The 25248-nt window shown below is 37.2% G+C and overlaps 1 protein-coding gene across 8 annotated transcripts in view; it reads right to left on the minus strand.

Annotated features, from left to right (window-relative positions):
• Window positions 1-25248, minus strand: part of NEDD4L (NEDD4 like E3 ubiquitin protein ligase) — a 478713-nt gene that overhangs the window by 105806 nt on the left and 347659 nt on the right. For all 8 annotated transcript variants that reach the window (XM_043980385.1, XM_043980391.1, XM_043980397.1 and 5 more), the window contains 3 exons: window positions 11351-11401; window positions 3723-3784; window positions 3474-3576 (listed from right to left, as the gene is read on the minus strand). In XM_043980385.1, the coding sequence (XP_043836320.1) occupies window positions 3474-3576; window positions 3723-3784; window positions 11351-11401 (216 nt within the window). The remainder of the gene's footprint in view (window positions 1-3473; window positions 3577-3722; window positions 3785-11350; window positions 11402-25248) is intronic.

Raw genomic sequence — 25248 nt, forward strand, 5'->3', positions numbered from 1 at the left:
GAAGAATCCAGAAATCATATTGCAGACAGTTTGGAAGAAAGTGAGAGGAGAATGAAGGTATCTACTATAGATGGATTTCTCAAAGAGTTAGCAAAGAAGGGTAAGAGTTATAGGATGGAAGTTAGCAGGGATGGATGGTAGGATCAAGTGAGGGTTTTTAATGATGGATGAGAAATGGGAATATCTGGAAGCAGCAAGAAGAGAAAAATTTTTAAAATGAGTGGGAGTATGAGGGTAATGGTGGGGGCGAGCTTTTGGAGAAGATGGGATGGAATAGGATCAAGGGTGTGTATAGATGGGGCTGCCTCGGCAAAAAAAGAAAAACATAGAAGAAAGAGGTAAAGGAGGTTATAGTGATGGAAGACATCTAAGGGATGAGAGATTAGAAAGAGGGGAGAAGAATAAACAGAGTAGCAGAAAATCTTGCTTCATACCTCTCCAAAACAAAACAAAAAAAATGAACAAAAAACCCAATAACACCACCCAAACTGAAGCCATTTGCTGAAGAGAGTTTGATTAGGAGGGATTGAGATTATATATGAAATTTGTAAGTGATTTTAGCACTGAAAGGGAACCATAGGAATTATCTAATCCACTTCCTTCATTTTACAGAAAGGAGCAGTGACTTATCTAACCTCAAACTGCCATCAAAGTACAGGGCTCAGGAAAGACCACAGGTATACTAATGTACTCACTTGTAGCTTCTCTCAACAAAATATGATCTTAATAAATTGCTAAAGGTTCTAAAGGCCATCCCAAAAGAGAAGTGCCAGAAATGTTTTGAGTAATAACATCTTCATTAGAATAAATGGAAATAATAATAAGAACCTTCCAAGGTGACTATTTTGAAGGGGGCAACATTCACAAAGTAATTATATGTTATTGTTTTAAAATTATGCTCATTATTTTATTGTTGAATCTCGTGTATGACTTTTCATTTGAAAGCCTAGAGGCTTTCATCAGAGCTTCACTGACATGACACCCATGGGTTTGCTTTATGATAGTTGTACATATTCTAACACTTTTAAATGATAAATGGTCAATGAGATCCCCATTTTGCAAATGTCAGTGATTTGCCTGAAATCTTACCATGAGTTAAAATGGATCAGTGGTAAGCTCAGAAAAAGATCGATCCCAGGCCCAATATTCTTTCTTTCTAGGTAGGGAGCTAGTTTCTGAGGGAAGTGGGAACCCCACCCCCAGCAACTAACTGCATCCTGAAGCCAGATGTAGATTGGGAACTAATGCTGGTCTCCTTCTACTCTAGAGATGTTGCCTCCATACAGTTGGGGTGCCTTGCCGTAGAACTAAAATTACATTTTACAATACATATTTTTAGCATTAAGTATTCCTTTCCTAATATCCTAGAGCAAAATCACTGTAAAATTATTAACATGTTGGTTACTGCCATCAGACGAGTAGGAGAGTGTAAAAAATCACAGGATTTAAAACAATAAATGAAAATATGCTGACGTATTTATGGTGTCTTGAAATTCAGAGCTGTCTACCACCCACTTGTTCATTTTTCTCCTCATATACTATACATAGAGATGAAAGTTTGTGAGTGAAATATTGCCCAAAACTTGGCTTTTCAGTCTGAGGGGTCTGTTAATGTGCCAATAACACATTACTCACATAATACAACAGCTGCACACAAATGGCATTCTCAGTAATAGTTAGGCCTTGATTAACATCCACTGTCAGAAAGAGTGGAATACTTGCCTAACAAAGCAGAATTAAGAGAGTCTCTTCAAGATGCAAAAGCACACAAAAAAGTAACTAGTCTGAGGGGAAGATGGAAAAGCATTCATTGGTGGACCCGCCCTACTCCTCCTCATCAAATCCCTCATTCTCCTTACCCCCCAGCCCCCACAAAAAAAGAGAAAGAAAAGAAAAATTTCTAAGAACAGTTAATGGCAAAATGGTTATTTCTAGTGTAGCATCATCTAATTCATTCTCATACGTAGGTGCCAAATGAAAAAGAAACTTGGGAGAGACTTGCTAATGCTTCTCGCCACTCTGAAAGAATTCCAAGAGTTAGAGGAGATTTTAAAAGGGATAAATCTTCAAGTTATGATGGAATTAAATGAATAGCATAGCTTTCCAAATTCCTTGTAGGTGTGGGAAGGAGCAAAACCTGGGTAATCCTATCTTAAAAAAAAAAATTCTAGAAGGAAAAAGTATTCAATTATTCACAGTAACTAATTAAAATTTAAAAGTTAACCCATCTTTATAAAATAAAATTAGGTTTTTAAAAATCTATATTCACAGTCATGATACATCTTATGTCTTATTTCACTTAGTGCAGTAAGGAGGTACATAGACTGAAAAATGAGATAGTTTATCAATGAGATAATGAGACAATGAAATAATGCATCAAAGTGCTTTGAAATTGTAAAAACTCTCTAAATGCAAGCTATTTTTATGATTATGATCATATCATGGGTGATTGATCGAACAACAGCAATAGCATTATCTGATACAAATGTACATTCTCCTTGATCATCACCAAAAAATTAATTGATTTCACTAATACAGGTAAAGGAGTAAACTCTACAAAGATTTGAAGTTCTTTAATGGCCAAAGATGTCTACATGGCTCATCATGCTTTTATCTTCCCTTTATATGCAACAACAATTAGCATTTATATGACACTTGAAGGTTTTAAAAGCATTTTATATGTATTATATGGACAGCTAGATGGCTTAGTGGCTAGAGGGCCAGGCCTAGAGTCAGGAAGACATCTTCCTGAGTTCAAATCTGGCCTCAGACATGAACTAGCTGTGTGACTCTGGGTAAGTCACTTAACCCCGTTTGCCTCAGTTTTCTTGTCTGTAAAACAAAGCTAAGAAGGCAGTGGCAAACCACTCCAGTATCCTTGCCAAGAAAACCCCAACTGGGGTCACGCAGCATCAGATACAACTGAAATGACTGAATAACAAGAACAGCATTGTATATTTTATATCGCTTCATCTTTGCAACAACCTGTGAAATAGCTGTTATTATCTTCATTTTATAGGTGATAAAACTGAGCCTGGCATAGGCTTAGACAGTCAGCATGTGAGGCAAGATATGACTTTGGGTCTTCCTGAGTCCAAGTCCAGTATGCCATAAATGTAGTAACAGTGCACGAAAACAGTAGAAAATCTTATATATGCAAACAATTCTCAAACAATTTCTTCACACTCAGTTTTGTATGTAACATTTCTTGTCTTTGTTAGAAGAAAAACATTATAAAATATAAATATTCACCATAAATACTTCTAAACAACACAGGCTACAATGAACTGTAATATATCCTCATTACTGTATCTGATCATGGTAGCCTTCATTATTTCTAAAACATATAGGTGCCAATGTATTTGTTCATATTTCTAAATAAGGAACCCTAAATTCAGCTATTTTATTATTTAAAAATTATGATTATTATTAAATTTAGCTATTTTATTATTTATAAACCAAAATAGACTTACCTCTAAATCTTCCCTCTGATCATTATTTTCTTCATCTTGTCCTCCATTCTTTGGCATATATGCCATTTTCAATCGTAAGAAACCCTTTACCCGGGATTTATGACTACAGAATGGGGAGAAAACACAAGTTAACGAAGGTTTGGGCACAACTGTGCTGTTTTTGTGGAATATATTTACTTGTGGGGAAAAGTACAATTTAAATAAATTGAAATCTGTCTACAATGTAAAACAACAAAAATAAACCCTCACCTTCTTGGTCGGAGGAGGAAATCCTTAAATGTATAGGGCCGTTCCATGGTTGGGTCTTCAGTCTATAGACATGAGAAACAAATTAGGTTTGAAAATTGACAGTCTACATATTTTTTTTATCTGTTAAACTGGATTGTAAATCTTACTATTATAAAACATGGTACGTGTATAAATATGGTTGGTTTCCCTACACTTAGAAACAATGGCCAAGACCTCAGCAGCAGACTACCATGGGAAGATCTATTGGATCTCTCACCAACTGACATCACCTACTTGAGGCCCTAACATTAATTCTATCAGTAGAAATTAGACAAAGACACAATGACCAAATTATAGTATATAAACTGCCAGCTGCAATTTATAACTATAGAGTATAGACCTCAATATAACTTATCTGATTAACTTCAGCATTTTAGTGGCCAATAACAAACTATAATGCCTAATTGCAATTAAAGCTATTTTGGGTAACTTCCAACTTCCCAATCTCTGATGGCAACAATACCCTCCCTGTTACACAGGTGCTAAAACTTAAGAGTCATCTCTCTCTCCCTCATACCTCACATCCAATCAGTTGCCAAATCCTGTCAATTGTACCTTTACAATCTTGGATCTTTCCCCAACTTACAATACCTCTTACTTATAATACTTCCATCTTGGTTCAGGTGTTCATCACCTCCTGCCTCCTAACTATTCTTTCCCTGTTTTCAATATCTCCCATCTCCAATCCATCCACCATATGGCTACCAAAATAATATTCCTGATGCTCAAGTATCACCATGTTGCTCTACTGAAACAGAATGCAATGTCACTACACCCAAGCAAATGGTTTCATGAACCATCATGACCCATAAAATGTTTGATCCAGTAGCGAGTCTTTTGATGATGAGCCTCTAACATTGAAGTTGGTTGTTTCTCTGATAAAAGTTCATCACAGGATTTATGCACAGACTTTTCAGTTTAATAGAACTAGTTAGAGGTTATACTCCATGGCCTCTGGGAAGCAAGAATCACCCATATCCCATGAAGAAACATAAAAAAGTAGGACTTTAGTCAAAGTCTCAACATTAAAAGGAAAAAAAAATTATTTCACCTGTTTATTGTTAACATTTCTCTTGTTCTCCTCTGGTAGAACCTGATTAGAACATAATATGGAATCAAGTGTACTATGTTCTTTCTGCTTATTTAAATTAATTGTGTGGAAGAGCTGAGAAATAGTAGTAAATAATAGCATAATTGGATTATAAAGCTGGAAATGATCCTAGTATAGAGATCAATTCTCTCATTTTCCCTGAGGATACTAAGGACAAAAGAGGTCAAGTGACATACATTTTTGGGTCACACATGTTAGCACAATGGCCAGAGAATAATGCCAAAGCTTGGAGCAGTGAGCTAGGTCAGCACTGTGGTAAGGAAAGCATCAAGCCTCACCCATGCCTACTGTGCTGTACTATGGTGGGCAGTTTATGGTGGGGATGTTTAATGAACAAGAAGAATGAAACTCTTCCCTGACAGTTAATAGCCTGGCCACTACTGTGAAACCTTTGTGGCAGACTGAGTTGTTTGTAAACAGACCCAGGTAGATTCTGGGATTTCAGAAAGGTGTGTCTGAATTGCCAACAGCTTAGAGATTTCTCTCCACGTCTCTCACTGGTAACAACTAGCGTTTCTCTGAATATCTCTAATGGTACAATGACCCTTAAGAAGGTGTTAAGAGTGCCAAGAGGGCTATGTTAGACTGAGGGCTGCCCGCTACAGTTAAAAACTGCAGCTGGCAGTAAATCTACTATACTTTAGTCATTGTATCTAAGTCTAACACGCTGTGTTTATTTCCGTCTCTGTGGGCATCTGTCTTGTGTACTGTGGCTGTGCTTGGTAGCTGCTGGCTGGAGGGGTCAGCTTTCTGGCAAAAAGACTTTGCGAAACAGCCAAGGGTTGTATTTCTGATATGGCAATTGAGACTCTGTGGCCTCCTCAACCTTGGGGTATGTTTGGGAGCCCTGGAGAGAACACACAGTAGTAGCAAGTTTAGTGTTAGACCCCAGCCTATTAGTTTCCACTCCAGTCTAGTGCTCTCTTTTTTGTTTGTCGTGAATGCCAACCTTTAAATTTTCACATTCTTTTCTATCTCCCCTAGATAAAACTTTGAGTAAGTGGTTCACTAACATAAATCCTGTCTCCTCTAGGCTTTGTAGACACTTATGAGAAGCTAAACCTAATCAAAGGAACCCCTTATTACTACCAACCCCCACCCCCAAAAAGAAAAGGCACTTTAAAAAAAGATATCTTATTGGGATGGAGTACAAACGGTCAAGTTTTTTAAAAAGTAAATTTTAATTTATATCTCTTGATCTTACATGACCTACATGATTAAGGTTTTTCCTGCACAGTCATGGCTTCTGTATATCTTTCAACAAATGAAACATTAATCATAACTAAAAGAAGTGAACATGAAGGGAAATAAAATGAGGAGAAAGATGGGATCGATTTCTGGCATTATAGGATTTCAATGAGAGAAGGCAACTTACTAAAGTGGAAAAAATTTGAATTTGCACAGGGAGGACCTGGGTTCTGGTTCTGCTACTTATTATCTGTATGACCTTGGGCAAATCCCTTAACCTCTCTAGAACATCCCCGTTTTCTCATCTGTAAAAAGAGGCTGGACCATATGACTGCTCAGGACCCTTACACCTCTAAATCTATCCTCTGCTATTGCCAGCACTTGAAAACTCTAATGTCTTAAATTTATTAATAAATGAATCAATTTCTTTATACAGAAATTACCTTCCATTTCAATTCTACATTACTGCTGTTTAAGGAATAGTTAGAGTAAATTTCCATGTGGGTGAATTCCCCCCCCCCCCGTACTGCCCCTTCCCCCCCAAATAACTAGCACTCAGATCACATATAAGTAACATTTCAGATTTCAGTTCATTTTCATCTACTGATAGAATGCCCAAATGGAATCTCAAGTAATGGCATGGAAGGGCTAGCAGAGTATCTAATTAGTCCCAGGTCCCCAGTGATTAGTATAGAGGCTGAAGAAGAGCCTATGCAACACTGCAGAGATGCCAAGGAGCTTACTTACTACTCAGCATCCTTCCACAAAATAATCTGCTTCTAACTGAACCCATTAAGACATGGGGAACCTTGGCCTACTTTTATTTCTGAAAAGCTTCTTTGGGCGAGTGAGTTTATAACTGCAAATATGGTTCAACTTGAAAGTTTGCTGTTGTTTTTGTTGTTGTTTGAAGACTGGCAGTATAGAGTTTTACGTTGCAAATGCTGACACAGCGCTAATTCTGCCAATGGGCTGGCAGGATTTGTATAGGAGATTATTGTGGTAGCTCATCAGGGGAGAGAAAAACATACTACCTATTTGTGAAAAGGAAATCTTGTACTGTACAAGAAAAAATTTTAAAGTCCATCTTTCTTGAAGTAATGTTCTTTTTAAAATTTTAATAGTAGCCAACATGGTAGAAATATCATACAAAAGACTATAATACATCATAAATAAAATGGTGTGTTAAGTACACAAATAGGCAAAATGAAGATACTTTGGAAGGCTTCAAGAGGACATAGACAAAAGGTAAGGATAATATCCCTCAGAAAAGAGGAACACTTTTCCTTGACAGTGAATCACTTCAGCTCAGAATTAAGCCAGGGATATCTTATTACCTAGATGAAGCAGAATTGACAAACACTGATATACATTCAGTGTGTTAAAACAAAACAAAACAATTTAAGAAAATGATCTCCTCAAACAAATATACTCTTCTGAGTGGTTCTGCATATTGGAAATGAAGATTAAGATGGAGAACAGGTTAGAATGAAAATCAGGGGCAGCTAGGTGGCGCACTGGCCCTGGATTCAGGAGGACCTGAGTTCAAATCAGACCTCAGTCACTTGACACATTACTAGCTGTGTGACGTTGGGCAAGTCACTTTACCCTCATTGCCTCGTCAAAAAAAAAAAAAAAAAAGGAATGAAAATCAGTAATAGAAAAGTGGTGAGTTTGAAGCTTTTATGGTTTTTAACTTTGGGATTATTTCCCTTTTCCAGAAGGGCAGAGATTTAGATTGAGGTGAATGTATACCAACATAATTTAGAATTTATAGGTCTGTCTTCCTTAGGAACTACTTGATCCATATCTCTCCCCAGTCTTGATAACAGAGCAACTTAGGCCAATCAAGCATTTCTAAATAAATATAGGTTTTAGGGTGCTTTCTTCATGTCTTCTTTCCTTGCAGCTGTATTTCCATACTCCTCCCTTGCCCCTAGGAGCATCTTGCTCTTCTGACTCCCTCCACCCCCAAAGTTTATGTTCCTAATAAACCATGTTTTTCACCTATATCTCCTTCTAATGGAATTCCAGGATTCCTTCAAGATTCAGTCTCAAGTTCTACCTCCTATGAGAATACTTTCCCAGTCTTTCCATCTTTTAATACAGGGGTTCTTAACCTTCTTTGTGTCATGGACTGCTTTAGCAGTGTGGCAAAGCCCTATAGACTTCTACTCAGAATAATACTTTTAAATGGATAAAATAATATATGTAAGAATATTCAGAAAATGAATTATGCTGAAATCGTCACCAAAATACTGCCCCCCCCTCCCCAATCACAGATTCTCCAGCAGGTTAAAAATCCCTGTTCTAGTGCCTCCTCCTAAGGGTACCTGACACTTGATCTGTATATGTCTTGTGTATACTCTTTCCCATTAGAATTTAAGATCTTTGAGGGAGGGCTAGGGGTTTTTTGCTTTTATTTTTGTATTTCCAGCAAATAATAACACTACATAGAGACATTTAATAAATGCTGGTTAATTGATTGCTAAATAACCCCGACTAAATCCATGAACCTAATCTAGCTGCATAGCACCAGTTTGTCAGTACTAAGTCAAGAAAAGAACATCTTGAGCAATCTTAATCATACTACTCTTACTTCAAACTAATCCATAACCAAGAGATTTTCTTTTTATTTATAAAATCCTTCATGAATGTCTCACTCTGATGTTTCATCATGGCCAGGTCAGGCCTGTAGGATCCAAACTTTGTTGAGTTTAATGGGGAGACAAAGGCATTGAAAAGGCTAGTTATCCAAGAACCAGCCTGAGCAGGGAGGAGCTCATCACCAGAGGGTTATTTTTTTTTTTAAGCTATAACAACTCACTAAGGACCATCATCTAAGCCTAAGACATGGAAAAGCTGCAACCAGTGTTGGGGAAAGGAAGTATCCATACTGGTAAGATCACAAATCTTTTAAAGTGGGGGTTCTTTTTTTTTTTTTTTTTTAGTGAGGCAATTGGGGTTAAGTGACTTGCCCAGGGTCACACAGCTAGTAAGTGTGTGTTAAGTGTCTGAGGTCGGATTTGAACTCAGGTACTCCTGACTCCAGGGCCGGTGCTCTATCCACTGCGCCACCTAGCTGCCCCAAAGTGGGGGTTCTTAACTTTTTTATGTTATCACTGAAACATGTAACAGTCTGATAAAGCTTTTCATAATGTTTTTATTTTATTTTATTTTATTTATTTTTGTGTGAGGCAATTGGAGTTAAGTGACTTGCCCAGGGTCACACAGCCAGTAAGTGTTAATGTCTGACACCGAATTTGAACTCAGGTCCTCCTGACTCTAGGGCTGGTGCTCTATCTACTGCGCCACCTAGCTGCCCCTTCATAATGTTTTTAAATGCAGAAAAGGAAATATATAGGATTACAAAGGAAACAAATAGTAATGAAACATGGCTACCAATTAAAAAAAAAAAAAGTTAACAGAGCCCAGGCTGAGAAGATAAGTGTCTACAAACCTATCAACCCTTACATATTTTAATCTTTAACTGATTAAATAAAATAAATGTACATCTTACATTGTAGTCTCAAAGTCATATATACTAAATATAAAAGTAGATACACACAAATTAGGTCTTTAAAATGATGAGACATTTTCTTATGGGTTTATCAAACAGTAGATTACTATAGTCATTTACTACTGTGTCTCTTGTGCCTAACTTATTCTGTTGATCCATCACTCTATTTCTTAGCCAGTACTAAAAAGTTTTGATGACTGCGGCTTTATAGTACACCTTCAGATTTGCTATGGCTAGCCCACCTTCCTGTGCATTTTTTTCCATTAGTTCCCTTGATATTCTTGACTTTTTGTTCTTCCAGATGAATTATTATTTTTTCTAACTCTATAAAATAATTTTTAGGTAGTCTTATTGGTATAGCACTGAATAAGTAAATTAATTTAGGTAGAATGAGATTTTCTTATGGGATGTCTAGTTTTATAACCATTCCTCATAGGATGTCTGTGCCTATCCCAAAAAAAACCACATACAAAAGCTCATGTATATGTGTGTGTGTGTGTGTGTGTGTGTGTGTGTATAACCTATATCAGATTAGGGGAGGGGGGAGGGAGGGGAGGGAGGGAGAAAAATCTGAAATTGGAAAGCTTATATAAACAAAAGTTGAGAACTATCTTTACATGTAACAGAAAAAAATACTTTATTAATTAAAAAAAAAAAAGCACATGTATCCCTTGAGTGCTTATATCCAAGAACTTCAAATTTTTTTTATAAAATCTGTGCTGCTTGGAAAGAAACATGTATTTCAACCCTTTCTTTCTTAGCAGGGCCTCATTGTGGAGTTTTTGCTTTCAGATTCCTTTCAGATATTTTCATTGGTAGCAGCCATCCTGTATGTTCAGTCTGATACGAAGAGCTTCAGGTCAACCCAGCAGCTAAGTTCTCATTAGCTGTTTTAAAACTGTTTCATTAGGGGAAAATCTATTCCACCTACACCTACTTGTCATTGCAAATGATGGTGACTATAATGAAGATAGATGAAGGGTGAGTACTGAACAACAACCACCACCTACCTCCCCGAAGCAATGACTTTTTCGTCCTATAATTCTTAATTACATAAACTATCATTTTGTGTTACAGGTAGGACGGAGACTAGAACAGAGGAAGGAGACTAGAATTTGTGATGTCATCTCTTTCATTAAGATCTTCCTGTCCTCTCTCTTGCAGAACCTATGGGTGGTATCCTGGACCATGATCCAGAAACTAAGAGATTCAACTGCTTTGCTTCTTAATCAGGCTGAGAGCAGTGACTTCTTGAATACTTAGTTGTGTCCATGCCCTGAGCTGTGATTACTTGGGGCTGGCTAGAAAATACCTAGGTAAAATAAGAGAGGCACCAATTTCAGAAACTAATCTCAAGAGAAAGAAAAAATGAGATGTATGCTTCTTGTCTAGTCTGGGTAAAGGCAAGAATTTATTATCTCTCTTCATCTCCCAGTTTCTTGGGAATCAAGGGAGAGGTTACTGAAAATGGGACAATAATAAAGAACAAAGAGCTGGGACACACAGAAATACAGAAGATCAGTAAAAAAAATTGGACTGGGATTTGGGGAGTAATTGATATCAATAAGCCAGACTTCAATTTACAGCTGAGATTTCTCTTACCTTTCTAAAAAGGGAGTAAGATTTTGTCTGATTCTTTTTATCATTCCACCTTCCATTCCTCACTAATGTATAGGGAAAATTTCCCTAAAATTCAAACAGCTATCAAAGGGCCTCAGTTAAAAACTATTTTCCATCACGTAAAACAAAGGTCAGTTAAAACTTCCTTACCGGGAGATGACTAAGAGGAACGTCCACCTGTCCAAGGAAGTCGTCTCTTGTCTGTTAATAAAGCAGAGAAAGAGCACTGAGTTTTTAAGTCATGGATTGGTGATATAGTAATCTGTCAACATTTTGGTAAAAAAAAAAAGAAAAGAAAAGAAAAGAAAAAGAAAAACGGGAGGGGATAGAAGGAATTAAAATTAGATGCACCTGAATTGCTATAGGGTAGGTGGTAGAATGCAAATGATTTCAACTCTTCCAACAATCAATCCTAAGGCACATTTATAACTGATTTCCAAACTTTTGAAATGTCATTAAGTATTTGTCACCACATAATATGCCACTGAACCCTTGGGTTGGCATTGAGATAAAGGGGATGAATCGTAGGATGGACCAGTTCAAGATTATGTTAAGACGAGTGGGGAATTAGAATGAGACCGAGTTGAAGAATCTTAAAATACTTGTTTTCTGTAGGTGAAGGCCTTCCTCTACCAGTGTACACCAACATCCTTCTCTATAACTCATAGCCTTTCAGAGTCTTTGAGGGACTAAGAGGTTAAGTGATTAGCTACCAAGGTCACACAGGCAAGAGGTGTCAGAATTGGAACTTGAACCAAAGTCTCTTTTTTCCAAGACAACTTCCAGAACAGCCACTATACCACAAAAGGGTCAAAATGTTATCATTTTCTAAGAGCTCTAAATGACATAAAGTAATGAAAACACACCCAAATCCCAATCCAGCTGCTATTCTTCTTAGGCCTCTAAGCTCTTAACATCGTAATTTGTACACTTGCTTGATTTGCCCATCTTCTCTCCCGACCCATACCACCATTCAATGTTATACTGCAGACAGAAGAGAAAGAATGAAAGTAAATAAAAGAGAAACAGACAAATGAGAGAGACAGAGGGAGAGAATGGAGGACAAACCCATGATTTCATTACTAAGAGTAACTCCAAATGTGAAAAGTTTCTCCACTTATCCAGATTGGCATTTATTCTGTAAATCACAACCTTATAAACCTGTCTGGGGCACATAAATTGTCCATGGGCACACAACTATAATGTGTCTGAGGGAGGACTTACACACACTAAGGTCTTTATGATTCTGGGACCAGCTTTCTACCTACTATACCATACTTTCAATATGTGTGTATATGTATGTGCATGTGCATGTGCATGTACATATATATGTATGTGTACATACTGTATATATTACATATATAGACATAAGTATATATACACACATATACACTGTGAGATATATCTATATCTATATTAAAGTGAATTAAAATTAATGTAATTTTAAGGATCTTTTGGTATCCTTGTAACTTTAGCTTTCAGACCAAGAGAGATACACAGGTCAGTGGAAAAAAAGCCTCCATAAAACTGCGTCACACTGGCCCCTGTGGCTGTTCAATATGCCTCACTTGTGTTGCCTAACAGCCAGTATAGCAGTGGACCATAATACAACACAACACAATGTGCATATAATTTATTCAGATGAATAAATTATATAATTATTAATTATAGAGTGAGTGTGTGTGTGTGTGAGTGAAAAAAGTCTGGTATGGACAGAGAGCTGGCAGCAAAGCCAAGAAGACATGTGTTCAGGTCCTGTCTATGACAACTACTATGTGACATATACATGTATATATAATTATATAATTTACCAATCTGATTTTGTCACTCAGAAATCATATGAATCTTTGGCTGATATGTTTCATAAATACCATACCAGCTGCTAGGCAGCACATATGAAACAGGAACAATCCTTGCTGCCCAAATTGGTGACTCTTAAATTTGATTTTTTTAAAAATTTACCAAGTTATCTCCATTGGTCTGAAAGAGCTAAAAATATCTTTAACATTAAATTACTTCTGACTCACTTTAGTTTTAGGAGGGCATGGGGTAGTGAATAGAAAGCTTGTCTCGGTCATGAAGACTTTGGTCCAAGTAGTGTCTCTGACACTTTACGACTATGTGACTCTGGGCAAGTCTGACCTGAATATCAGTCCACCCAGAGAACTCTGGGTATTGCAGAACAGGTGCTGATCTGGATCAATGAAGGGAATTTCCACATCTAGAGTTTTCACACTGATGAAATTATGGGTCTAGTCCCAATCAATACATACATACATACACACATACACACACACACACACACATATCTGTCACAAAATACAGACTTAATCTCTTCTTCATTGCTCTGAAATATATAGAAACAGAGGCCTAGAGATGTTTTGTGACTTGCCACAGTCACACAGTCAGTGTGTCAGAGGTGAGACTTCCATCCAAGGAACAGGGTTAAAAACTAGTACTAGGGTCTCCTGACTCCCTGGTCCAGCACTTTTGTTTCCTCAATAAATGATGCTTCACTTTGAAGATTTCTAGCATAGAGAATATAAATATGTTCTGTTCAAAATATGCTGGAAAGACTTTCCATCAATTGACCTGTTCACCTACAGGCAAATTACTCTCCAATTTAAAATAAGAGGGAAAAAAGGGAAGCTAAATATGAGGAGGAATTTTAAGAAAATTTGCTCCAGGTTAAAGAAGAGGAACACGCATTTTGTTCTTATCGACCAGTCAGAGCTGTGGAAAGAAAATTGCTTATTTTTTTAAATGCCTGGATGATGCTATCAACTTTCCAATGTGGAAGAGGAAAAGAAAAATCAACCCATTATAATTTCTTTTGAAGAGATTTTAAATTTCCTTTATATCATCAGATTTATTGGCAACTAGAATGAACTCTGTCTTTTATGATAAAATAGAAGACTCTGCCTAGGTCTTACTGATCATCTTCCCCAAAGAAATACAGCAGAACAAACTATAGCAGCAACCATAACATAATAAATTTGGTAATCACAATATGGATATTAACATCGGCTGGTTATATTTACATAGAACCTTGATGTTATCTCAGTTGACGTTCAGCCTTGTGGAAGTGGACACCACATTGTGGTCTTGACTTAACAGATGGGGAAATTGAGAACCAGAGAGTTTAAAGAAGCTTTTCAAGGTTATATAGTTAGCAAGCAATAGAGCTGGGAACTAAATGCCTTGTCTTTTGCCTCCAAGTTCTGTGTTCTTTCCATAGTAGCCTAGAGTGTTAAATAATGTGCAGTCATTAGCAAAGATTAGCATCAATTTATTTTCTCAATAAGAGGGCACGAGAATAATTTTCATTTCTCATATAAAAGCTCCACTCTAGGATATATAATCAATCTTTATGGAAGTATTAATTTATAGACATGAATCAAACTCATACACAAACATACTGCTTATCCAATGCACTTTCCTCTCAGCTTCTTTAGGATACATTAAAATGATGGATAAGTCTTTTGAGACAATCAGCATTTAAATAACACTTCCCAGAATAGGAGGAAATACTATTTAACAAAGCATGACACTTGAAAGAAGCATGAGCTTAGCTTTTCCAGGGGACCCATTTAGACCACGGTTATGACCACATTTGCCAAGACCTTGGCAGGCGTCTCATTCAAGAACTACATAGCTAAGGAAGCTTTGAAAACTATGCAGCCCTGGAGACTGAGCTGTGACTCTGAGTGACCCTTTCCAAGCTTGAAATCTAAAGATAACAAACTCACGTTCTAAAAGGTTTTGATTTCTAATCCCACTACTATTATCATTATTATTATTATTTTAAGGAGATTAGTCAGTCAACAAATACATGGAATTATAAAGCAATGGTCTAAAGAAACTCTCACTTGAATAATTAAGGCATTTCAAAATCCAATTCACTTCTACAAACAATACTGAGGGCATGAAAACTCCTTCATAACCTGACATCAGACAGAGAGGCAAAACTATACATGCTGTAGGTGCAGGAAAATGACTCATGACCAGAATTACCTGAGAGAGCCAAAGGAAACAGTTATTAGTGGTAACTTATATTCAGGAGGGCAAAAGCTGCAGTCTATGATTCAAATGCACTCACAGTATATTTTTGATACCCAGGCACATTTTATGTATACTAACCATTAGCAAGGATGGTTACATGGGCTGGTAGATATTAATCCTTTAGTATATGGGCAGGGTTAAGGGGAGACTATACTCCTTAAACTATATATAGTTTTCTATCTCTCTGTGTTTACCTGCTCCTGCCTCCCTCTGGGGGAAAGGGGCACAGCCTGACTAAATTGCCTTACTTCCCACTGTCTTTGAGGCACTGGTCTCAAAACTGGTTTTCCTACTATCAATAAAAAAAAAAAACACAATAATAAAATAAAAATTATTACATTTAAATTGAACATGCATCTCTAATATGTGTATATTTACTTAATTATCAAGTATACATAGTATAATTATACTTATAATTATGTGCATTATAAAACTTCCATAAAAAAATAGAAGTTTTTTTGTTTGTTTGTTTTTGTTTTTTTCAGGGCAATGGGGGTTAAGTGACTTGCCCAGGGTCACACAGCTAGTAAGTGTCAAGTGTCTGAGGCCGGATTTGAACTCAGGTACTCCTGAATCCAGGGCCGGTGCTTTATCCACTGCGCCACCTAGCCGCCCCAAAAATAGAAATTTTAAAGCAATGTGATGATGATTACATTAACTAATTAACATTTGATCCAAGAGCCAGTAGGGAAATACTGGAGTTTAATGAGTATTGGAGTGATACAATGTTGTAGGCTAGGATACCTATAGAACTGGGGACCCTTGAGTTTTCCCCCCATACTCCCACAACACTAGGTAGGATGGTTTTCAGCAAAGAAATTATTGAGCAGGGGGCAGCTAGGTGGCGCAGTGGATAAAGCACTGGCCCTGGATTCAGGAGGACCTGAGTTCAAATCCAGCCTCAGACACTTGACATTTACTAGCTGTGTGACTCTAGGCAAGTCACTTAACCCTCATTGCCCCCTCCCCCCACACACATACACACAAAATTTTAAAATAAAACTTATTGAGCATACCTGGGGTAGTTTAAGCCAAGTTTGTCTCTAGGTAGACAGACCCAAATGTTTGGTATATACAATAGAGTTTAATGAGATCTTTAATGCAGATTATAACCTATTCATGCCTACTCAACTTCCATGACTGACTCTGTCCTGCCCAATAGAAAGGGTGGGTATGATTATTATTGGCTGATCATTGCTGGAGGGCAAAAGCCAACCATTAAAGGGAACCTGCTAAAGCTGCAAGGCAATCTACTGAAAGGGGTAGGAGGTGGATTTTATTTATAGCATCTATATATCTACTGCTATGGCTTCTTAGGGTAAGAAAGGGGAAGGGTTGGAGTATAGCAGAGGGAAAATGCAGAATTGTTGAGTTTGGGGGACTAAGGTGGGGGTGGGGGTGGTATGTTGGAGACAAACCCCATAATTGGCTAAAGGGTAGGATGAGGCCCATCTTCCTATCCTCTGATTTACCGATGCCACACCCATCGACTCCAGCTTTGGAGACTAGTGCTGGAGGATCAAGTCCAAAGTCCTCAGCCTGGCACTCAAGACCCTCAGTGATCTGGTCCCAAAGAATATCTTTTCAGTATCACCAACAACATAATTTGCTCCGTAACACGGGAGCAATATTACCTATATTATCCTCCCGATCGATTTCAACAAGCATGTCTTAGGTACCTACTAGGAACAAATCTCTGTGGTAGGTATTGGAACACATTAGAAAATTAAAATATAACTGTCCTGACTATGAAGCCACTTGGAGAGGTGGTTAGGAGTCACACATGGAAAAGTAAAGGCAAGGTAATTAGAGGAAGTAGAAAGCACAAGAACAAAGGGAATCACAAAAGGTTAAAAGGATAAGACAACCTGAACTTGAAGAAATCTGAGGACTCTGAGAGGCAAAGGTAAGGAGGGAGAAATTGCATATGGAGGTAACAGTTTGTGTGTGGGAAGGGGGATAGGGAATAGGGATGTGGACAACAAATTGTCTATGAAATACTAAGTAGCCAGGACATACTCTATATATTATACATATATGACTAGGACATACTATACCTAAAGGGGAATAATGTGACATTAGCCAGAAAACGTAGGCTGGAGCCAGAATGATAAGGGCTTGAAATTTCAGGGTGAAGAGTTTCTGTTTTAAAAGCAACAGGAAGGGGGCAGATAGATGGTGAAGTGGATAAAGCACTGGCCCTGGAGTCAGGAGAGCCTGAGTTCAAATCCGGCCTCAGACACTTGACACTAGCAGTGTGACTCTGGGCAAGTCACTTAACCCTCATTGCCCGCCCCCCACCCCAAGACTGAATAGCCTGAGCATTATTTGCAGGCAATAGAGGAAAAAAGCCTACTATAGAATAATAAGACTACTTAAGGAAAATACTTTGTAAAACTCAGAGCTGTACAGAAATGTGATTAGTATTCTCTATATATTCAACTTTGTGCTTTTATGGTTTCTTTAATTTTTGTGCATGCTTTGAGATTGTCTAGATTCATCTTCCTCCTTCTTTTCCCCATTTATTTGAATCTTTTATTTTCCAAAGCTCAGCTCAAGTACTTATCTCTTCTATGAAGCCTCTCCTGACCATATCAAAGATCTCTCCCTATTCTGATTTCCTAGACTGTCACTTACTTTATATACTACTCATATTAGATTGTTCTATACCTTTAGTTATCTTCATCTATGATTTAATTCAACAGATAAGAAAGCTTGTTGAGGTTAAGGAATGACACCTGTGCATCTTTTTATCTTCCAGAGATTAACAGTGTTTTGGCATAAGGAGGTACTCAATTGATCAATTGCCTAATCTCAAAGATTAGTATCTTAAAATATTGGCAGTCCCATGGAAACCAATTTGTGGGGAACCAACTATCCCCAGATAATTCTACTCTCAGTCCCATCTCCCCTCAAAATAAGAGTTCTCGTACTGAGTAAATCTCAATACCAGAAGCTTGTGTAGTAATTTTCAATTAATGTAAGGACATGGGGAAGAACAGGAGTTAATGTGGTGCCACAAGAACAATATGACAGAGTAGTATGAAAAAAAAATCTTTGAGTGAAATAAATGAATTAAACTCAATTATACAAATATTTACTAAGTGCTTACTACATGTAAGGCAAATGAACTGCAGAGATATTTGAGATGATATACATCTGGTTTGATCTTAATTACTTCCATCACTATTGCTATTGCTGCCACTGGTGATTGTTGTCATTTTGTGTGTATTATTAAAAAGAATCATCTATTATGATACTAGCTATCTATAAACAATACTTTCCCATTTGTCTCTTAACTTCCACATAACTACAAAAGTTAATCCTCATTTATTATGAATGAAAAGAATTGTGAATGTGTTATTTAAACAAATAACTGCTGGAACCAGAAGACTAGAGAGGGGGTCCAAATCATAGGTGTCTTACAAGAGTGACTACTTCACATCATTACTATTTGTTGTTGTTGATCCCTTTGTTTTCAAAGAAGACCAATGACAGGTGATGTCTTGATTTGTTTGTGAATTCGATTTAAGTGAGGAGGTTGCACGAAGTGGTCAGCCTCACTCTCTCTCTTCCAGGGTCACTGAAGTACAGTGGCAAGACAAAAGTCAAAATGGCTGGAAATGGCCAGGTATGCAGTGGATGACCTTAGCACCTTTGATGTGTGACCAAGCTCTAAATACTCCACAGAGCCTGCTTCTATCTAAAGCTAAAAGTGCCAGCTGTAGCAATAGGACAAGAAAAAAACCAAAACAAAACCCTGAAGGCAACAAGAAAACAAAGCTATCATCTTTTGCAGATCATATGATCGTCCTATACTTAGAAAATCCTGAAAATCCACTAAAAAACCACTCGAAACAACAACTTTTAGCAAAGTTGAAAGATATAAACTAACCCCACATAAATCATCATCCTTTCTATTATCAGCAAGATTTAGTAGGAAGAGAGAAAAAGAAATTCCGTTTAAAATAACTGCAGACATTACAAAAATAACATTGATAGAAGCAATTTGGATCTAATTTACACTGAACTTTTCTTTAAAGTGAAATGTTACAGTGAGACACTTATAAACTTCCTCTTTTGGAATAAAGAAGTCTATTCAAGAGGGAGTCTTTTCAAGTCTCTGAAAAGGCAGAGTTCCTTGGTGTGTATTTCCTAAGTACTTAATACCCTGAGTCTATACACCATTGGACCTGGAGTATGGAAGATCTAGTCTAAATCTAGCCACAGATATTTACTATTTGTGTGACTCTGGGTAAGTCACTTAATTTATGCACACCTCTGTTTCCTTAGCTGTAAAGTGGTGATGATAATAATAGCACCTAGCCCCCAGGGCTATTGTGAAGATAAAATGAAATAGCATTTGTAAAGTGCTTTGCAAATTAAAGCACCAAATAAATGCTGTTGTTGTTGTTTGTTTGTTTGTTGTTATTGTTAGAGCTAGGTGAGGCATTTCCTCCTCTGAAGGCTGATTCACATCCTACCTAAAGGAGAATAAAAATAAACCAAACCCAATGTAAAGTGTAAATTATGTTACTGTATCAGGAAGAGCCTTTAAAAACTATAATTATCGATGAAAAAAAGCAATCAGCAAGAATAACTTCCTTAGTCTGAACAGTGAGAGGACAACCCAGTTCCAACCATCCTTATCCAACCAAAAGTTTGAATGCTTCTCTGACCGACTCTCTAGAATCCAAAGTTAATTGAAGTTTGGTTGGTTGGTTGCTGTACTTCCTGTTCAGAGGACCAAAATGATATCACTATATTGGGATCAAAGTACAGTGTCTCCGACTCTGGCTGATCAGACTAAGTTTAACGTTTACATAGAAACAAACAAACGTATATGTCCATGAATGAAAACTCCTGACCCATACTTGGCAAAGAAAGCTGGGCTATTCCTTTTTGGTCGTTAGATTTCCAACCGCCATACAATGCATATGAAACACATATCCCTCTCAGTCTCATATGACAGCTAAGAGTTTCACACCACACATATTTGGCCACATTATTTTGAAAATAAACTCCAAATTCATACTTTAGTATATTATTCCGATTTAGAAACAAAATCAAGTTCATCAAATTCCTTGAGGCATACTATAACTACTAAAGTAGTAACATCAGAGTTGCTATATAATATTCTCTGCATTCCAATTTTTAAGAATTTCTAAAGTGGCTCATGATGGAATAGTCTCCCAACTAAAATTAAAAGGAACACATTCTTTTTCTGATTACATCGAGGGCAATTCTTGCATAATTAAAATATAGCTGTCTAGAAAATTAACTGAGGCAACTAAGTAACTCAGAATGTCAATAGTTGATCATGTATAGAACAAGAAATGGACAATACCAGCTGCCTTAAACAGGTGCTTTACAAGTGAGTGAGTGGGGGAATGGAGTGGGTTGAAAGATTCATGTTTCAAAACAGTCCATTGTTGCCAAAACTACTGCACTCATAACCACTGCAAAATATTTGTCTCAAAAGCATCTGAATGGCCACAGCAACCTTAATTCTCTTAACACACATTAAACAACAGAGGACATCTTAAAATCCTTCCTTTCAAAGTCTCTACAAAATTCAGTGTGATTACGAGTCTTTCTTAAGTTGTCTAAGGAACATAGGTTAAATGACTTGCTTAAGGTCACATAGCTAGTGTCAGAGGCAGAAAATAAATTAGGTCTTCCTGATTCTAAGTCATTCTCTCCACTACATCTCAAGATCTCTGTTTATAAGATAAAGAGAATTTTATTGACTTACATCAACTGAATCAGTTTATAACTGAGCTCAGTTGACTATTTCATTGATCATTGTTTTGTTCAGTCACTTACAGTCCTGTCTGATTCCTCAGGACTCCATTTGGGTTTTGTTTGGTAGAGATACTGGAGTGGTTTGCCATTTCCTTCTCCAGCTCATTTTATAGATGAAGAAACTGAGGTCAACAGAGTTAAATAACTTCCCCAAGGTCACATGGTCACATAGCTAGTGAGTGTCATAGGCTGGATTTGAACAAAGCAAGATAAATCTGACTGACTCTGGGCCCAGCACTCTGTCCACTCTACCATCCAGCTGATTATTTGATTGTTGTTGTTTAATTATTTCAATTTTATCCTATTCTTCATGACACCTTTTGGGGGGTTTCTTGATGAAGATACTAGAGTGGTTTTCCATTTCCTCCTCTAACTCATTTTACAGATGAGGAAACTGAGGCAAACAGGGTTAAATGACCTGCCCAGGGTCATTTACAGCTAGTAAGTGTCTGAGGCTTGATTTGAACTTAGGTCTTCCTCAGTCCAGGCCTAGCACTCTATCCTCTGTGCTACCTAATACACATCCTTAAAAAACACATTTCCTTATTAATATATGTATATCTATCTATCTATCTATCTATCTATCTATCTATATCCTTAAATCTATGAGGGAGAAGTAAGAATAGCTCCAATCCCAGAGAAAATGTCCATTTTCCATGCTATTGCATCTGGAAGAGTGGAAAGGAAGGACCGAGATGAGATATCTCTCCTCCATGACACCTGGAGACCCTTAGGAAGCAGCAGTGGAGAACATACTAATGTTCTATGGTTATTAGTGCCAGCAGTTCTGGCATCTGAACTTGGTATTTGGGTGTCCCATGGAAAATGTCACCAGCTATTTTTTCATAGGATTGAAAGATTACTTTCAATAACTGGAAGTACTTTATTAACCTTATTAAAACCACATCAGAGAGTTGGCCAAACACCACTCATTCAGATTAATGGAGTCAATTCCATCATGAATCTATTTAAATGAGGCATGAATGTTAACCTCTAGAACTTACAAACACTGAATTAATTTAACCTCTTATCCACAGTCCTGACATTTCTTGTGGCTATTTTTAAGGTGGTAAAATGCTGCCAATTTCCTGCCTCAGTTATCACTTGTTGCGCCATCGGCAATGCTGAAAACATGCACCAGTCAATCAGGTTAGTTCCAGTGTGACAAAGATTCAAGTAATCGAATATGTAAAACCCATGTTTTCAAACTTACGACATCAGTTGGCATACAAATCCCTTTTCCCCTTTTGTAAGGGGGAAACATAAGAGAAGGTAGAAATAAAAATTACTTATTATTTAAGAATTCACTAAACATTGAAAAACTACAAAAATTCCATGCCACAATAACATCTCTCTTTTAAGAGAAACTTACAGAGCTCAAGAGGGAGAAAAATCAGCTTTGTGGTGATGGTAACAGTGGCCAAGTTATAAAATTATCATCTGTTGATGATTTTATGAATATGCAATTTAACTACTCTTCAACAACATAGTGAACAAATCTGCAGAATCTGTGTGTGTGTGTGTGTGTGTGTGTGTGTGTGTGGAGAGAGAGAGAGAGAGAGAGAGAGAGAGAGAGAGAGAGAGAGAGAGAGAGAGAGAGAGAGAGAGAGAGAGAGAGAGAAAGTAGCTGGGTTTTGTTTTTGGTGGGTTGGGGAGAACTAGGTCTGGGTTTTCATTATAATATGGAGTTCCTAGTTAAGAAAACTCCCTCAAAGTAAATGGGTACATGCTCAGAAATTTCAAGGTTTAGAACAAAAATTCTAAACCTTTTGGGAGTCCATGGATAGATTTGAGGAGGTTAATATCCTTGAATGGAAAAAAATTACATTAATATTTTCACTAACCTTTAACTGAAATTCCTTTAATTACTTATTCAGAGAAGGAAGAGGTCCATAGGCTTCACCAGACCGCCAGAGTAGTGTATGACACAAAAAAAAATGTTAAGAACCCTTGATTTGGAGAGGTACCTGAAAGCACTATAGTTTTAAATGGTCTCCCAAGATCACAACATCAGTATGTGTCAGAACTCACTCTTATTCTCTCTCTCTCTCTCTCTCTCACTCTCACACACATACACACACACACACACACACAACAGCAGTAGAACTCTAAGGTACAGGTTGTCTCAGAATGACTCATGAATACCTTTGGCTATTCCTACAAAAGAAATTCAATTTATAGTTTCCCACTTATCCCCCCAAATACTACAGACTTTATTCTTTATGTTCAGTATTACCCAAAGGTGAAATTGTGATTCTTAAGCTATTCACTGAAAAAAAATATATATAGTCTGCTTTGTTAAAAAGAAAGAAAGAAAGAAAAAGATAAATGCAGCACCAAATCCAGACATGTGGAGCAAATTTTATACCAAGCTTAAATAACTGGAAATTAAGAGGTGAAAAATATCTTGGTGTACTAGATGTAGAGTTAGTAGACTCTTGTTCCAATGCTAGCTCTTCTTCTTACTATCCATTATAATTCTAACAATTTAAAGCACTTAGTACAGTGCCTGGCACATAGCAAACACTATATAGATATCAGTTATTACTACTACTAGTAGTAGTAGTGGTAGTGGTATGTAAGGGCTAAAATTCTAGCTAGTCTGTCTAAAATATCTAATGAGTGGTCGCCAATAAATTATAAGCTTTAGCAAGAGTTAGACTTTGAAGCATTTATTAAGGAGAATAAGAATTTGGTAAAGAGAGAGAGAAAGGCATAGATTCACCTATCTATTAAAGGGAGAGCACATTTCTAGCTCCCTTCTCCACCAGAGTCCTCAGGAAAGAGAGTGAGCCAGCGTGCCAGCCTCCCCCTTCTTCCTCCCACAAGCCAACGTCACTTCCTGACACCAAAGAAAGCCACATGGTCCTGCCCTCAGAGGCCCTCTCCTCATGTTGGAACTTTCCTACATTAAGTCTCCAGCAGGTGGGGTCATTCCAATCGTTACATGTAGTAGTAGTAGTAGCAGCAGCTGTGTGATCTTGGGCAAGTCACTTAACCTAAGCTTTCATTGCCTCATTTGTAGAATAAGGGTGTTAGACTAAATCAATTGTCAAACAAAGCTCACAAGTACAGTCAAACCAGATTAAACTGTAATTGATAAATTTTGACAAAACAAATAAAAATACAAGAGATAATTTAATATATAGTTTCCTAAGGCAATATTTAGTCCACAAGGATCCTTATACATAGTTTAGTGGCCCCCATTTCTATTTGAGTTTGTCATCACTACAATAGGTAATCATTAAGGTCATTTGGAGGTTATTTTGTATCTGTGATACCATACTCATATGTAGCCTTCAGGTAAACTAAGGGAAGGCAGGAAGTAAAAATGGGGTGATGACCATGTGTTGGGAGAAGATATTGGTATAGGTAGAACAATAACAACAGAAAAGATCTGCAATGCTAAAAATACAAAATACCCAATCAGGTAGGTCATTCATATCTGTGTACTACAGAACATCACAACAGTTTCCCTTAATATATTTGGTTGCTTTTTTCTTCCTCCTAGAAATCTGTGAGTACTGACAACTATGAAGAAGAGTTTAATCCTGTGGTTACAAAGTTGTTTGCCATCAACCCAGTACTCACTTTAGCCTGTTCATTATTTATCAACAGGGACAGACCCAATCTCCAGTGAAGTCATATTCTTAAGTCTCATCATGACACAGAGATAGCATAACCCTGGGTATTCAAAGACTTTCAAAAAAGATTTTTTTCATACGCTGTTGGTACTGTATCTATGCCAACAAAGTATGGCATAGGAACCGTGCCAGTAGAGCATGTAAATAATACCAAACTGGAAAGTTCCCATTGATGGATGTAGCAAAGCCTAGCATTTGTAGACCAACTTTGCCAAGTCTAGACCAAGTTGGCAACAAGGTGATAAATACCTTTATCCATAGTATCTCTCAAAGATCATTTACCAGATCATAGAGGTGTTCTCATCTACAGCAGTGGAAGGAGTACCCATGATGATAAAATCATAAAACCATTAAGTACCCAGAGTAATAATTTCCAGGGGAGAAAATCATGTCATTTCAGAAAAGCAAAGCTAAATAGTACTCAATTGAGTCTATACACCACTAGAGAAAATGGAATGACAAGGTCTGAGAGTAAAATTTGAATTTGCTACTCAAGCTAAGACCAAAAACAAGTACAGCGTGGACCAAAAGTCATGA

This window comes from Dromiciops gliroides, chromosome 1 (assembly GCF_019393635.1).
Source record: "Dromiciops gliroides isolate mDroGli1 chromosome 1, mDroGli1.pri, whole genome shotgun sequence".
Lineage (NCBI taxonomy): Eukaryota > Metazoa > Chordata > Mammalia > Microbiotheria > Microbiotheriidae > Dromiciops > Dromiciops gliroides.